The following is a 17,649-nucleotide window of genomic DNA, read 5'->3' as shown; positions in this document are numbered from 1 at the left end:
GTGTCACAGGTCTGCACGACGTGGCAACGAGCTAATGGTCTAAACTGCCCACAGATTGTGACGTTGCAGGTCAGTGTTGACGAATGGTCTCGCTCACTCCGTATAGCAGAACGGCCTTAACATTAGAGTTGAAGAGACGAATCTTTGTTGGCATGGAAATTTCTCTTGCCATATGAAGGCGGCTCTTGGTTTCCAATTCTTGCATTGACACCAGCATCTGTTCCTCTTGTTTCATCTATGGGTTCTGTCTTAGCTGAGTTAATCTTCATTATATTAAACTTATCCTTGTTAATAACCGGTCCATTTTTTTTTTTTTACAAAACTTACATCAACTCACTCCGTCTGTACACATTTTGAACACGTCATTGCTCCCACATCCAGTTCTCGAATCAAGTTGATACTTTGAATAGTATTACTTGTCCCTAACAAAGCATGAATCAATGTTTGTGTGTATAAATGTGGAGTTATTCCCTTTGGATAAGAGTTTTTATTTTAGCAATTTGATTAATCTGTCTTCCACTTGACAGTTTTTGTCCTTAGTGTGAAAGAAATACCGAGGGCATCTGAACAGTTTCTACAAATAGTGGAGCTGGATCCATGAGCTGTCTACATGAACTGCGCTGAGATAGTGAGTGTGAGTGTCCAATGATAGGCCTGCATTGTGTTTTAACGCCTTTCCTTTGATTTAAGAAGCAGGGACGTTCACTCTGCCGCCTCTGTACTTGTTCTTTTTAGGCAACTTAGTTTTTCTGATTGGGCCTACTATCAGTAAGTAACGGTTATAGTTATAGCGTATTTTGGAAAGGTTCTCAAAATATTTGAGCATGTGGAGAAGTTCTTGCCGACGTGCTTACAAATGAAAGCTTTACTTTGCTGTTCGTTTCCAACAGTGAATTCTCACATTGTAACACCCCCCCCCTTGTGCAATTTAAACAAAAAGAGACATCCCTAACCATTCCTCGTCTCACCATCTACCCTCTGTGTAAGTTTTTTTGTTTGTTTTTTTTTTTAATAGAAATTGCCAAGTTCTAAGTCAAAATCTTTAAAGTGTACATTGTTATGTGAGTGTTTGTCAGGAAACTTTAGGGAAAACAATTTTTGTTTTCAGAAACTCATCGTCTGTATTAAAAAAAACATTTTACATATTGGCAGCAACGGACATTTTGTTTTTTTAGCGCATTTTTCAAGTGTATAGCTTGTCCAGTGCGCTATGGTGAAATCTGTTTTGTTGTTGACCAGTGGATGGGGGGCATCTGGGATAAAGGAAACAACTCTGCTTGAGTTGGGATTCGAACTGTTAGGTGGCTAAGCCGCACATCCCTTGTATCGTGTAGCAACTAGAGTCTATGTCATACAGGTATAGTGTATGCTATGTGAATGTGTTTTCTTCTAACTCTAGACCATAACTGATGACGTTTATTCTACCAGCGGTTACCTTTTTTTTTTATTGTCAACACAATTTCACATGGAAGTTTAATCAGCAATAAACTTGCTCATGTCTGTGTTACTTTAATCTTTTTTTTTTTTCATTTTCATTGTAGATTATTGTCGACTTTACGACTTCTGTAGCTAACTGTCTAGGTTTATCACAATCCATAGGTCACACAGACGAAACAAAACGTAACACAATGAACGGTTAAAATCATAAAACAGACTCAGATGTTTAAAAGTCAAATTTGAAAATAATTTAATTTTTCTTTCAATAAATAAGACTAAAAATACATACATCTACATACGTCTGCTCTGCATCAATAGAACACGTTCTAGTCAACATTCACAAAAATAGTAACCAATCATTTCAAAGCCCATCAATCTGTGCCATTGAGGGCAGGCAACTCTTCAAAACAAAAATTTGTATCACACATTTGCAAACAACATTAAAAATCTGGCTCCTTTTATGCCAAATAGAATTTTGGCAAACAATCTTTCGTACACCTTACTGCTTATCAGCATAAGTTACAAATTCAAACAAAATATTTATTCAATAAGTTAATGAATATCTTTTTAATTTATGCTAAGTGATGAAAGTTGAGAAACTGCTACAAAAAATTTCAATTTATATTAGACCCATTTTATTCTGGTATGCTGTCATACAGTCGCCGCTAAATTTATAGTAATACAATACCAACAATCTGATAATGTTAGCCCAGCATGTAGCATATTTATACCATTTCCAAATAGATTCATATATATCTACTAGATTATATGTTAATTTTTCATAAAGAAGTTCCATTCAAAAATACATTCTGGGGTTTAAGTGTGCTAGTAATAATTTAGAAAACCAAGAATTACTTCATAAATTAAAAAAAAAATGTGCTTTTAACTACTTGTCACCTTAGTGGAGATTATATACAAAAACTATTTCTGAGCAAAAACAAATAAATAACAACGCAGAGTAAAAATTTGTTATAAAAAAAAAAAAACAAAAAAAAAAAAACAAAGACCTAGGAGAGAAAATAGAAAATTCAAGAAATTTTTGTCTATTAATATGAAAGTTTGCATTGGTATTGCATCTTCATCTTCTGATCTCATTTACACAACTGATGCTACTGTCATCTCTATCTTGTTTATCTCTTCCTTCTACAACCAAGCCTACAGGTACCTTTTTTAAAATGATAAATTTCTATATTTTAGTTTAAGAGACAAAAAAAAATAATGGGACTAAAGGAGTTAGGAGTGGAAAAAAACAACAACTAACTATAAAATAATACTTTTTTTTAGTAGTAGTTTTTTGTTCTCCATAAAGCATACAATTTTATTTAATAAAATATGATTATTACTGTCTTTTGATGTCCAGCTACTATAAAATTTATAACAAAAAATCAAACATTTACTGAACTTCAGTTTCATATTCTAATTTAAAGTTTAAATTAAGATAAAAACTATAACAAAAAAAACAACATTTCAAACCTCGCCTATAACACTTCAATAACACTCAACAACAAAGAGGAATATATCTAAACATATATCCAGTTGCAGAATAAACAAACCAATGAAAAAAAACAACATTCACTGACTCGCACTAAATGACCAATCAAAAGTGATGATAAGAAATCCAAATGTAAGTCAGCCAATCACAGACATTTCTATACCTGAAGTGTAATTTATCACCAACAGACAAACAGCTAAGTTGCAATAGAGAAGAAAATTTAGAAGAAAAAAAAATAGTGAAACCCAAATTTCCTTTTTTTTTTTGTTGCAGACCCTCCTTCCTGAAAAAAAAAACAAAAAAACACCAAATCATCCAACAAGTCTGACTACATAGACAAAAGTACAGAGATTTCAAAGTTCTGAGTGGTAGAGTTGCAACTGGCTGTGAAGATTCTTTTTCAATACGTTCATTTAAACATAACATTCAACATCCAACTGTTTCCATGGGTGCATCCAATCCATGGTCACATCAATGTTTGGGCACAAAAAAAAAAAGCATGTATGCACACTTATTGTCCAGGTTCTCTTGCACTTTTTGTGTTTAAATAACATTTTTTGTTTGTACTTTTTTTTTGTTTAAAGCACATCCTCTTTCAGACTTGGCTCGTTTCGTGGAAATGTTTGTTGCATTGTGGTTGATAGTTAATAAATATCAAAATGTTTTTTTGTCTTTTTAAAAAAGCATAAACAATAAACAAATGGAACTCCTGTTGAACTCTGGTGTCAGAAGAAATGGGAGGTGCACATAGGATGGGTAAGTTTGTACCAACACCAAGGTTCATACTTTCAGAAAGTCTTCAGAGCTGAGAATATCAACATCAGAATGCGGTTGAAGTATCCAAGTACAAAAACCTGAAACTAATGTTTCACTTTCACTTTTTCCCCACATTTCTCCCATTTTTGTAACAGTTTAAAGATCTTTTTTTTCTTGATGGAAACAAAAAAAAAAAAAGATCTGGTAGACTGGCGTTGTAAATGTCCAACTGTGATATGTTTAGAAAGATCAGGGTTCGTATTTTAGCATAATGACTTGAGAAGTGTTCTCCAAATATTATGACAGGTTCTGAAGCAGCTCTTTGAGCAGAACTTCCATGTCTGTGTTCTTGTTGATGTGCTTGCAAAAGAGGGTCTCAAACATCTTGCTGTTGGTTCCGAACAGTGAGGGCAAGCACATGAGAAGCCGAGAGTAGTGCATCACCTCCTTGGGCCGGTGGATTCGCACGTGCTGCTGCAAGAGCTGCTGGACCAAAGAGTTGAGCTGATCAATTGTGGAGGGGCTGGAGAGACCAACGTAGCCTGCAATGAGACAAATACGGGAAAAAAATTAAGTTATGTCTAGGTATAACTTTTAGAAAATTAAAAAAAAAAGGAACACAAAGGGCAAAGTCATACAGCCCAAAAACAAACAAAAAACGCAAAGACAACACACAGAACATTTTTTGAAGTCAAGAGAGGAAAGAGAAGACCTTGAGGGGTGTGCCTGTTGCTTGACATTGAGATGTTTGCAGAAGACCAGCCCAACTCCCGAGTTTGGAAGAAGAAAAAAAAAAGCCCCAAACTATTTCCTATGTGAGCTTGTTGGAACAAGTTTTATTTACAATGTCTCCCCCCCCCCCCATCTCCAAGGTTGTTTTACTCAAACTGTAAAGGCTGGATTTCTTTTTTTAAGTCGCCACGCCATGTCGTTTGTCAAGACTACAAAAAGGGGGGTGGGGATTGGGCAGACGAAGATATGAGAGGTATGCAGCTGCTTGTAGTGGACGATTGCGTTTAAAGTCTTTTTGAAAATAGATTGACGAGATAAAACGTCCTCGGATTCTTTTTGTTAACTTTTATTTTAGGAACTCTCTCATCCTTTTATCTCCTTTCTTGTACAAATAAGGAATGATTGGGGTTGCAGGCATGTTGCTATTGTGAAAATCGGTGGGCATGTCCAAGCAAGTGACCCCCCCCCCCTTTCCTCACAATACCCACTAAGTGTTTTAAAATAAGCTTAGAGACAAACAATGACTGCGATTCAAAGGCTTAGGGCCATTCGAGCCAAGGTTGGCCTTATTGACTTTGTTATTTAAAGCCTCTGAAAATCGATCGATTACAAGGTCAAAAAAAAAAACATCTATATTTGGAAACATTCTTTTACAAAGTAGTTAAAAGGCATTTTAAAAGAGGCAAAGTCCTTTTTAAAAACTATTTTAGGTACTTATTTTTTCTTGTTTCTTTTTCCTTAACAAAAAAAAAAATCATCTAATCGTGTGTATGAGACCTGGTGGTGGTGGGTTTTTTAATACGCCAATACAAGCGCATAGCGCTGTAAAGTAATGTATTTTTAACAAACACATTAGCAACAAGTCTATTAGAGCTATAAATAAACAGTCTCCTCCGTTTAAGCCTGTCTACTCACCAACACCTACCCTGCACTTCATCTTTGCCTCAACAGAATGGCACTCACACTTTTCCAGCCAACATCCAGGGTCAGACTAACCCAAAGCATGGCTCCTGCCTCCCCCCCCCCCCACACACACATACACTTAAAAAATGAATGTGAGTTGTCAATAAATGCCCCCCCCCCCCTTTTTCCTCTTCCCATGCAGACTTTATATCTCCCACTCAGAAGCGCACACAAATTGTGAAATGCATGTTACGTAAGTACGTGATTCTAAAACGAGAGAGAGAGAGGGGGGGGTGTACTTTCTTTGGCCAAAACTGGGTGACCTAATACTGGGGAAGTTCCGCTACAGAACTGTATTAGAGTATTTAGGTGTTGGAGCTACAGCCTTGAACTGAACTAAGACTAACCTCTAAGCCGCACGCGAGTGTCCTTACAGAGAGCGTTGACCTTACGTCTAGGGCTAGCACGATACAATTCACTGCCCCTAAAAAAAAATCGCGCCCCTCTCCCTTTCTTTTTACCTCGAGATGAAACACTATACACCTTAAAGTCTTCCGTCTCTCTCTCCATTGCTCGTCCCTCCCCTTCCCTCTCTCACTCAAACCATCCCCCCACACACACACACACTTGCTCTATTCCTTTTCAGGTCACTACGCACCAGGGTCAGCAGGTCGCACGATTTACCCTCGCTGACCAGAAAAGCCAATGCCTTCGGTAAACACCACGGTGGGAGCGGGGAGGGTAGAGAAAGAAAGGGAAGCTTCTAGGATGGGAGATATGATATATATCTAAACCTGTCTTATACGTCACACTAAGGTCTTCAAATCAATGTAGGAATAACATAATCACGTCTGAATTCATTTTTGTTTTTTTTCGAACTAGAAAACATTATTTAGAATCTATTTGTGCCACCAGGAATACCAAGGAATCTTCTCTCCCCTCCCCCCCCCCCCCCGTTTACTTTGTTAAGTCCAGTGCACACATGACTGGTCGCAAAGGTTTTTAACGTGTGTCGATGCAGGACGAAAGGGAGGGGGAGAGGGTGTGAAAGTGCAGAAACCACTGCCTGACCTTTATCCTTGGATGACCGGAGTCATTGCGAGCTATCCAAGGTCAGATAATCAAGCCCTCCGTTTCCCCCACTTGATCAAATTTCGACATTCTAACACCACTCCCATTTTCAACTTAAATTTTTTGTTAAATCCTGTACTGTTTATCTCATTTTTTTATTTTCCTATTAAAGAATGACTAGATCTAGTTGTGAGATATATAGGTTGGGGAGACGTGGTTTCATTGTGTTGTTCAAACGTTCATTTTTACTATAGCCTGAAATATAATTGACAGAATGCTATGTTTGATGCTATGCTAAAGTAGAGTGATAATAGTGATGCTACTAAACCTATCAATCACAAAAGTCGTACATTTTGGAGGAAGGGGGGGGGCGGTATTTAAACTAACCACTTTGTAGATAACGTAACATGTTTTGGTTAAAGTAAAGTCTTCCTTTCAGACCTGGCCATATACAGGGCAATGATGTAAGGTCATCTGTCCAGCGTCCAACTGTATATATTTTCCCCGAATAATTTCAGGTACCCACCAGAGTTAGGTGTACTCAGGGGCGTCCTAAAAATTCAAAATTCTTATCTCCATAGTGATGCGAACCCGAGACCCTACACATCCCTCCCCCCCCCCCCCCCACCTCATGGCTGTCTCAAATTGTGTAGTGTTCATTTTGAGGGTGTGAAAAATGAAGAAAAAGTATGAGAGGAGAGAAAGAAAGAAAGAGAAAGAAAAAGAGAGAAAGAGAAAGAAAGAGAAAATAAGAAATAGGAAGACTAATTTCTAATCTGACAAAAAGTGTTTAGTCTAAAGGGATGCTTACCTGCGTTGAACAGAACCAACATCCGGAGAAATTCATATTCCTTACTGTCCACTGACATCTGTTGGCATTTCTTAATAAATGTCTGCACACCTTCCACAGATTTCATAATGGGCTCATCCTGAGATGGATTGGAGTCACAGTTGGAGGATTCTACAGTGGGAATGGGGGTGACAGCAAATTGGAAATTGCTCTCAGCCATGTACAGCAACATAAGCCGGCTCCAAGAGTTGAGTATCAAGGTGACCTTGTCATTGTGGCACAGGGCAGTGAACTCGGGTATAGACTTAGCAAACTGGACAATTTTCACCAGCCAGTCGGACACTCTCGCGCTGACGGGCAAGAGGTTTTTCTTGGCAAGTTGCACTTTTGTATTTCCCGTAACCTGAATTTTAGGGTAAGAGTCTGAAGCGGGAGAGTCGCAGCTTCTTTCGGAGCTAAGGTTTGGGGTTGAGGAGCTTAACCCTGTTGAACCTTGGAACTGCTTTCCAACACTGAGGAGATTTCGAAGTAAGGAGAACTCTTCGCCGTTTTGTCCTTCCCCTGGACTTGGTGGGAAACTGTGCATAGGGGGTGAGCAAGAGGATGGAAATGAAAGAAATTCTGAAGATGCACTGAGTTTGGCTGGAAGTGATGTCGAAAGCATTGGAGAGCTGTCTTTTGAGTCTGAAAATGCGGAGGTGGCTGTCCTCTTTCTCGATGTTCTTTTGCAGCTTAGGTCGATGGGCTCTGTTTGAATGTCTGAGTCTTGTGATGCGTTGGACAATGGTCTGGGGCTGTAGCTCGAGGAACTGTGGTGGCTGGGGCAAGGGCTGGGGACGTGGTGGTGAAGTAATGGGAGGGGTGTGCTGTCCAGTTCCATGCACTGGATGTGACCTGAGTAAAGTGTCGAGCTCGCCGGAGACGGAGACGTGGACACTGGCGAAGATCTGGATGAGGCTAGGTGAGAGTATGCTGGGGGGATCTCCCCTCTGAGGACAGACTGGAGAGTTCTGGAGTGGCTAGAGATGTCCATGGCGACGCTGTGCTTTGAATGTCGCTCCGGGGTAGGGGTCCGAGATGGAGTGTTGGCCTCAAAGGAGTAGCAGGAGTAGACTTCGGCGGGAGATGTGAACATACGTTGCATCGCTGGTGCAAACATAACCGAAGACGGGGTAGAATAAAGGGCCCGAGGTCTATGCAACACCTCCATTAACGTGCTAGATCGCCTTCCAGAAGGGCTGAGGGGGGAAACAAAGTTTTACAAATTAAATCATTGTATGATATTTAGATTTAGATCTAAGTCCAATTCTAGACGAGAAATGAAAGCTAACTTGGATCTTAATACAAAAGACCTAGAATCTGGAACTACATGTAGAAATCGAACATCTACTCTGGATCTAGTCTTATGGTTTAATACAGATCTATGTTAAAAATTAGATCTTAATCTAAAAAATTAATAAATTGCGACCATTTTAAGTTTAAAGCAAAATTATATTTAGAAAATCAAATTTAAATTTAAAAAATAAATAAAAAATTAATATTTAGATTTATTTCAACAGTACCATACAAAAAGCAATACAAATAAATGACATACATATATCTAGCTAGACAATTTTACATTTAAATTCATTTTCCTTGTTACGAAATTTTAGAATAAAAGACTCAATAACGAAGATATAGAATTTATCAAACTAAATCCTCATTACTTCGCCCTAAGTCACCGAATTACTATTCTTATGTAAGGGAAATAACCCAAATATTATCATGCCAATACCATAAACATTCGACAGATATGTTGTTTTTTTTTTAAATACTTACCAATAAATAAATAAATAAATATTTCGATCTTGGTTATAAATCCGTAGAAAAACAATTTATTTCACACAAATATAAAATCCACTTAGAACAAGTGATACTATTACTATTAATAATCCAATCAGTTCTGTAGTTTGTATACAAAGTCAGTCGGTCACAGGTTCTGTAACTCAACTGATTCTGATAGAGAAGTTTTAAACCTATTTAACGGATCCAATATTACAGTCTCGCTCGTGGCTCGTGACACGACATCTAAAGTGCAAAACGGTAGCCAATGGGCTCGTCACGAGACCAAGCGATTCCCTCTCTCGTCAGCACGGCTGCTAGCCTCCAACAAATTTGCATGAATGGGTGACGCAAATGGTTTGGTCTCGTGGGGGGAGAGGAGGAGGGGGGGGGGGCCGAGGATTTTTTTTTTTTTTTTTTTGCGTACAGCCGAGGAGAGTTGGAGGGGTGGTTTATTTTTAGCGCGTACGCGTCTGCAGACCCCACCCAACCCCCATGTCCTTCTTCCTCATTTTTTCTCTCTCTCCCCCTCTCTCGCTCGCTTTCCGCGGTCGTTGGCACGGCCGGCCTCTCTTCTCACCGACACAGTTTTAGTTAAAGCTGTTGTGTATTCTCCCCCCTTACCTCTCTCGCTAACCCCAAGGACACCACGACTTCTACCGGGAATAGACGAGTCTAAGCCACTTGAATTGCCGAAGCTGTAGTTTGGCTTTGCCCGCATTCCCATCGAGTCATAGCTCTATTTATAGAAACGCCGCTTCTCTCTCATGGCCTTCTTGGCTGTATATCCTCTCTGTACAAATCCAACCTAGCGAGGGCAACAAGTACTTTTCCACGGGAGGAGAAAAACAAAACGACTGATCATTAAACGAGGCTTACAGAGTAACAAAAACTTATATTTTAGATTTCATTTAAAACATTAAATCCTCTTAGCTAGGAGGAGCCGTACAAATAGACACAGACATCTAGTATGAGAGAGGAGAAACAAAAATATCGGAAAATGTTGACCTGACTTAGTGACGCTATGAAGAACAGCAATGACCTACCGACCTGATTTAGAGGTCAACATGTACGTTCAACGGCTTAGGAAGAAAAAAAAAAGATAAGTCTTATTTAGGCTATCATAAGGTAGTACTTATGAATATTCATAAATAATGTTTTCGGTTTTGCTTGATTATAATCACTTCATCATTCACAGGTAAGTGGCTTGAATAGTGACCCCGTTTAAATTGAAAGGGGGGTGGGGTGGGTAAATGACAACACCGTAGCTAAAAATAAAGAGAGGTTTGAAACTCGAACTTTTCTTTCAGGGGGGAGGGGGTGATCGTGGAAGGGAGGAGGGGGGGGGGCTTTATACAATGTGAGAATAGTTGCTACCAAACAAAAGGAGGCCATTGTCATCGGCAGATAAGGGAAAGCCTTGAACCCATGCATACATACAGCACACATAAAGTCAGTTATCTGGTGTATGTGTGCGTGTGTGTGAGTGTTAGTGAGAAATAAATGCAAAAGCAAAAAAAAAAATATTCCCATGATTGGGTCACTTTCAACGTTTGAATGTGCCCGCGGTCTGGTTTGGTACAAAGGTCAGTAATTATATCACGTCAACTTCCAGTGGGTGGCCAATCTTGAACTTGTTTGATTATTTTCTGTTCATTTAGTAATACTGTGCACCAATAAAACGCTGCCTTTGCTACACATTCCCGTCATAAACGTCTGACACATATAACTAGTGAACCTGTCACATAGACCAGATGGTCTAGAAAAGGAAGAAAGAAACAAATAGGGGGGGGGGGGCTGGGGCGGCGGTTTCGAATGATCATATAATGAGAAATACTTGTGAGTTTCAAATATCCTACTCGGAAATAGACCAGTATAAAGAGTATGACTTCATCTAAGTATTCTTTTTTTTTTTTTCAATTTTTATATTTCGTTTCAAACAAAATCTCACCCCCCTCTCTCTTTACATTTTTTGTTCCGATGCAGAATCTGTATTGCCCACCTACACGCCCCAGGCCTATCCTGTCAGAGCTATAATTAGTGCACACGAAATGTCCTTGTGTTGCCCTGCGTGGTGGTGGCCATGGACCAGGTCGATCGATTATAGGGCCAGATATTGGACTGGACTTAGAAAAGGGAGAGAGAGAGAGAGAAAGAAAGAATGGGTTATCATAGTGTTATTTGCTGGTGTACATATTGGCACAAACACACAATGTAACGCCATTCATAAAAGTGTTTTTAATCTGTCTCTAGCTTTTCCCTTCCCCCTTAATATTTTTCAGAACCCTCCCCTCTTCTCTGTCCCCCTCCCCCTAAATCTAATAATATGCTAATTTTAGACAAGTCACGTTTTCTTTTGTCTGACATTTCTATGAAATCGTATTTGAAAAAAAAAAATGCGCCAAAAGTTACTCTTTTATACCAATTTCATTTTTTTTTTAAATTTATAATTTAATTCGAAATGCAGAATTTGCGTAAGATACTCACTAAAACACAGGCCATCAGGTGCGATTAAAAAAACAAACAAACTCTAACTCTAACCCTATCTCCCCCTCCCCCCCCCCCATGTCAAATTACTATATTACGCATGAGTTTACTGCGTCAAGACGAACTCGGCATCCAGCTCGCGGCACCGTTATATAAATAACTCTTTAACTGAATATCTTTCTTTTTTGCGTGCGCAGACAAGACATCCGTCACTACGGCAATTAGAATAATATTCTAGCAGAAGAAAGACGTCAACTCAATGTCAATATGCCAGATGTAGGTCTCATTGATTGGTTTCTTTTTCCTTTTTCTAGACCTATGTTTGCTCAAGGAAAGACGAAAGAGGAACAGAGTGAAGAAAATAGACCACAGCAGACTGCGTACGTCCTAGTTTTATCTCCCTTTGCTCCGCCTACAGCAGTCGATAGATGCTATTTTTAAATAACGTGCCTCTCGGACAAAGGGAAATAACCGTAGAAATGTTTTGTTTGAAAAATACAAACTCATGATTTATTAAATTAAAAAAAAAAGGCTTTGTGTTCAATTCATTATGAAGGATGAATAAAATAGCAATATAGTTTATAATTGCAAGACCTACTTGTGATTGAAACACACACACACAAATCCAATAATTAATGACATTGCAAAATTACTATTTCACAACAATTAAGGGACCTTAGTAGATATATAAGACTCTGTACTAGTTCCATTCCTTACACATGCATATATTTAAATGACACAATAGTAGTAACAGATTCCATATACACATTTTAGACTCTTGTTGTGACTACTTGTCAGTGACGGGCCAGTACTGCAACCCTGCTCATATGACTTAAGATGCTTTTGCTTCCATTTCACGAATTTCGATTCTAGCAGGGCAAGTGAATGAGTATTAGCTAATGATTCATAATAGTCACAGTTGCGTTCACAATAAACAAGATAATCACTGTTTACGTATAGTGGACGGGCCATACTTTTGTTATATTCTGCCATCAACATCATTATGGGAGGAAAGGGAGAAAGATGACCAACAATACTGCAACAGACTTGCGTAATTACAAACTATAATATATTCTGCTTACATCATGAACAACAACAAGATAGTTCTTGTTTTTTTTTAAATATTTATTATAATTAGATTATATTATTATTAAGTGAAAAGCGAACTAATATTCATTCTCTGGCACTATCAGGGAAACACAATTCATTATAGTCCCTTTAACAGTGTCCGCTAAGAAATTTTCTGGTGATGTGCCAGGTCTGCAGCAGTACCGCCCTCTTGAAGGTGCCTGCGTGGTCAGTTGTCATTAACCCCTCGGTGGATATAAAAACATGGTATATTGTTATTTCAGACAACTTCCATAATCGCTTCATCTCTAAGCTTCGTTTCCCACACTTTCTTTGTTGTTGTATTTCTATTTCAGTTTTCTCATGGGACAGAGTCTGGATGGTCTCTAGCTTTTGTTGAGTTCTATTTAATACAAGCTGGAATTAAAACACCCAAAAACGTCACTTTATATATCTCTGTAAGTGGGGCGAATCTCAAGGAAGCTAACTATGATATAAGTATTTAGCCTAAGTATATATATATAAATATATCTGACTTCAAATGGCTTTAACGTTTGGAGACACACATCTATTCAATTGGTTATTAAAACACATGAAAGGAAAAGACATGCGACATAAATGCCAAATTCCAATTTTAACTACTGAAATATATATTAGTAGTAGTAGTAGTAGTAGTAGTAGTAGTAGTAGTAGTAGTTGTAGTAGTAGTAGTAGTAGTAGTAGGCTATCTAACTATATTAGCAGCGTATAGTTATATACATTATATTCAAATAAAGGATACATCATAGCCTATTTGCTGAATATTTTTAAAAATATATTTAAAAAATACTGATAAGATTTTTTGTAATGTAGAATAATAACTTTCAGTATTAATTATTATTTTAGTTAAATTATAAATGTGTTACTTAAGTGGTATAGAGTTTACACTGTGTCTGTATATTTCAGGGAGACAGGGAGAGAGAGACAAAAAAAAAAAGCCTAATCCTATTTCTGATTTCGCGGAACTAGAATGGAATAAATATATACAAAGTAAAAAAAATGTATAGATATCCCTTTGGGAACTATAAATCTACGGGTAGCAGACTTATCTTTTTGTATTCTATTGCCGATGGTTAACGAGGGTGTCGTGGCCAGCACGACGACCAGCCGCCTTTATTGTCCTATATGTATGTCCGATGCAGATGAGGGTTTGGTGGACTCAGTGGCGTTCCATAAGTCACAATGTTCGAAATGCCAGTCTTCACCGGGATTCAAACCCAAGACCCACCTCGCCTTACTACTCGACCACCACGCAATAGAAAAGTAGATAAATATCTGAATATAATAGTAACAGCTCGTACTTACGTATCATTAACAAACATATATCTGTTTCCTTTCTTGTCTTTGAAAATTAGCAGAAGTACAATAACTCTTTGTTTCAGATATGTGGTGCTCCTATTTCCAGTGTCATGCAACAACTATACATCAAAATATTTCTAGCTTTATGTCTGGTTTATGAAAAGTTGAATACAAATGTTAGAGTTGTAATGCAGTAATGCAAAGGCAAGTCATGAGATTTATTTTTTTTTTTTTTTGTATTGCGTCAACACCGGCTTAAAAAGAAAATACATCCAAATAATAGCAGACGATTGATTTTCCCGGTTTACGTCTGCTTCTACGACAGCGCGTCTTTCGCGCGTCTATTCCAGAAATACAATTGGCGGGTGAGAGCTTCCGCGACGTGATATACTTCGACCTTTTACCGGTTTTAGAAAATGATGACGCTAAATTAAAGTAGCCTGTTTACAAATTAGAGATGGGAAACGAACCGAACCCGAACCGAACGAACCGAACTCGAACCTCACTTATGACCGAACCGAACCGAACCCGAACTTTGAAACTGCTTGGTACGAACCGAACCGAACGAACCCTCCTTATCTTAACCGAACTAATTTTGCAATTTGTACCTCCTTTTTTTTTATTTTTGGTTTAAAAAAATAAAAAAAAAATTACTTAAATATTTTATTTAAATTCTAATGATTCCATTATACTTTGAAAACTTGGGAAAGGGGGGGGGGGGTATTTTGATAACTTTAAAAAGAAAAAAAAAAGAGGCGCGCTGGGGTTCCCATGGGTTTTTCCGTACGTGCCGACTCCCCCATGGCCTTGAATTTTCGCAGGCTGTTTGCAATATTGGTTTTGAGTTTAAATAGGCGCCCTCTAATTAGATCTAGATCTAGACTCTAGTTCCTAGTAAGTAGAAAGTCAACATTAAAATATTGTCACTTTTATTTGAGATGGCTGTTAGTTGAGAGTAGAATTTTTTTTTGCTGATTATAGAGTGTAGATATGAATCTACAATAAGTTTATTTGTGTTCTGGTTTAAAATAAATTTTAATTATCTTCTATTAAGTGAATTATTTTTACAAAATTGTGAAGTATTCCATATTGGAATATTATCAGTGGCGTAGCAAGGGTGGGGGAGGAGGGGGAGAAATGGAAAATCTCCCCGGGCCCCCAATTGAGGGGGGGCCCCAAATGAGTGTTTTTTACAATATTCAATATTACGCAAAATGCAGGGGCACCCAAAGAGGTCCAGCCCCTCCCGGCCCCCCAAATGATGAAAAATTCCTAGCAACGCCCCTGAATATTTTTACTATTATTTTGTTTTGCATTATTGATCATCAGTATTTTTAATGTAGCGTTTCTCAAACTTTGGGTCCTCCCCCGTGGGTGGGGATGGCGAGTACCTTGAATTGGGGGATGGGGAGACGCAACTTCCTGACAAAAGGGGTGTCATAGAGTGTGTGTGGTGTCTGGTGGCGATAAGAAGAGGTTAAGCGACTGATTTGTGTTTATGCATTGAGTATGATGAAATTAACGTAATGCAAATGTGAAACGGCAGACAATCTTAAGACCTAGATTTCGTTTAAATATCAGTATATTTCATTAATATTACATCTCTATCACAAGTTAAATATGTGAATATTGTAATAACAGTTTGGCTATATTGAGTTGTTCACATAAGAACTTTATTTTAAAGTTTATTAAGTGCATATGTTATTATAAGGCTTGTCTTCGAGTCCGAAGATTAGTGAGGAATGTTTTTCCCATGGCTGTACAGTCCCAGATGTGACCTACATATTTTGCCACATACAGGGCAAGCATAACCACTGTCTGCAGGTGGTCCATTTAATTTTTCTTTTCGCGTCTGCGTTTGTCCTCGGCAGCGGATTTTCTTTTGGTCTCAAATGTGGATCCCGCGGCCTTCGGGGGTGAACTCCAACTGACTCGTTCTAAGGCCGCATGTAACCAGGTGCTCTCTTCTATGTCAGCTAAGCAAAGTTGACTCCTAAGCTGGTCTTTGATGCGTTTCCGTGGGGCGCCTCTGTTATGGCGGCCACCTTTTAGCTCACAAAAAAAAAAAAAAGACTGCCTTTGGCATACGTTCGTCTCCCATACGGGATACGTGCCCTGTCCAGCGTAACTGACGGACCATAAGAAGTCCCTCTATACTATACCTTACTGGTAAAAATATAAAACGCCTTTATTGGTTCAATTGTACTAGCTGTTTGTAAGCGACAAACCAACGACCAACTAACAAGGAGAGGGGGTGTCGAAAAAAAAAGTTTTATTTTCAGTTTAACTTATCTGAATATTAGTATAATTACATGTTTAAAAATTAAAATATATTAAGTAGGAGATGTCATTTTATCTTCTAATAAGACCTTGTCAACTGTAGTCTGCTTTTTGCGAGGCGCGTATGCACAATATGGGTCAAAACGTTTTGAAGAAAACATTTTAAAACATGTCCGCTATTGAGATTCTTCTGCATTTTTTGTCTCAGAATAGTCGAATTTCTTCCGTATATTGCAATTTATTATAGTGACGACTTATGTGTGAAAAAAAAATCCTTGATAGAGACGTCTTTACACGAAGAATATTTGTTTTTTTTATTATGATGAATAGTGCGTTCTGAAAGAAAGCACATCGATATTAGCTTTTTAAAAAAATATCTCTTCTTACTAAGAGAAAAAGGTTAGAATACGCTTAGCGCCGAGTCATGCCCAGAATGAAACCACTTGCCGACTTGAGCAAAAACCTGCCGCATCTTTAATTCTATCTCCATTAAGAAATTTTTACAATGCTTAAAATGTATGTAGGCAACATTATTTTGGAAAAAGTATTGCCCATAGGCCTATTATATGTTGCAAAGTATTTGTTTTATGTAAAAATTAAACTTAAAGTGTTTTATTTGATAAATTGTATTAAACCTTATAACTTAATTTTGCTATTACATAATTTCATAACATCGAACCGAGCCGAACCCGAACTTTAGACCTGAGCGAACCGAACCGAACCCGAACTATACTCGTCATCAAACCGAACCGAACTCGAACTTAAATCTGACCGAACCGAACCGAACCCGAACTTTAAAAGTTGGGTTCGATTCCCATCTCTATTACAAATAGATCTGTCCTTACGCCACTGGCTTGTGGTCTACAGAAACGCTAAGAAGTCTAAGGTGTACATTTACTTTCAGGGGCGACAGCAAAAATAAAAAGAAAGGGAATAGGGTCCAGTGAAGTGAGGCCGTCAGGTACGAGAGGGCGGGAATGACAGGGGTTTGTCACTCATGCGTAATGGTTCGGCCAGTTGGTACCCGCCCTTCTGCAATCAAGGTCACAAAGCGTACCTTATAGAACAAGAGACTGTGGGGGAAGAGAAGGGGGGGGGGGCTGGTTTATGACACTCCCAGGAACAAAATATGTAGACTACGTGCGTCACATGGATTCCAATGTGAAATAGTGTCTAGTGTTACTAGATCTATGTCTATTATGTATTGAAACAACTCTTAGAACTGCTCATAATATTTTGTTTGTTTTTTAAATGTCAAAAAAAAAAAATGTCGGTTGCATTAAGTCGTCTAGTCATCCGAAATGAGGTCAAAAAAATACACCGCCATTTCAAAAAAACGATGTGAAGGGTGAGCCGGGGCGATACGTACAGCGCATTGATGGGCGGGGCTAAAATTTTAAGCATAGCGCTGACGTCATGACCTTGGACGGCGGACACTGCGAAGAGGGGAAAAAAATCCTATTGAAACGCCGGG

The 17,649-nt window shown here is 38.4% G+C and overlaps 1 protein-coding gene across 1 annotated transcript; it reads right to left on the bottom strand.

Annotated features, from left to right (window-relative positions):
* Positions 1–1,662: 1,662 nt before the first annotated feature.
* Positions 1,663–9,307, bottom strand: LOC106057404 (photoreceptor-specific nuclear receptor-like). Its single transcript, XM_013214576.2, has 3 exons — positions 9,000–9,307; positions 7,203–8,419; positions 1,663–4,227 (listed from the first exon to the last, which is right to left on the bottom strand). The coding sequence occupies exons 2-3, from the start codon at positions 8,389–8,391 to the stop codon at positions 3,983–3,985; spliced, it is 1,434 nt and encodes a 477-aa protein (XP_013070030.2). The 5' UTR covers positions 8,392–8,419; positions 9,000–9,307; the 3' UTR covers positions 1,663–3,982.
* Positions 9,308–17,649: the final 8,342 nt, after the last annotated feature.

This window comes from Biomphalaria glabrata, chromosome 13, assembly GCF_947242115.1.
Source record: "Biomphalaria glabrata chromosome 13, xgBioGlab47.1, whole genome shotgun sequence".
Classification (NCBI taxonomy): Eukaryota; Metazoa; Mollusca; class Gastropoda; family Planorbidae; genus Biomphalaria; species Biomphalaria glabrata.
The sequence above is the reverse complement of the archived record's forward strand: the minus strand, read 5'-3'. Positions and strand labels throughout refer to the sequence as shown.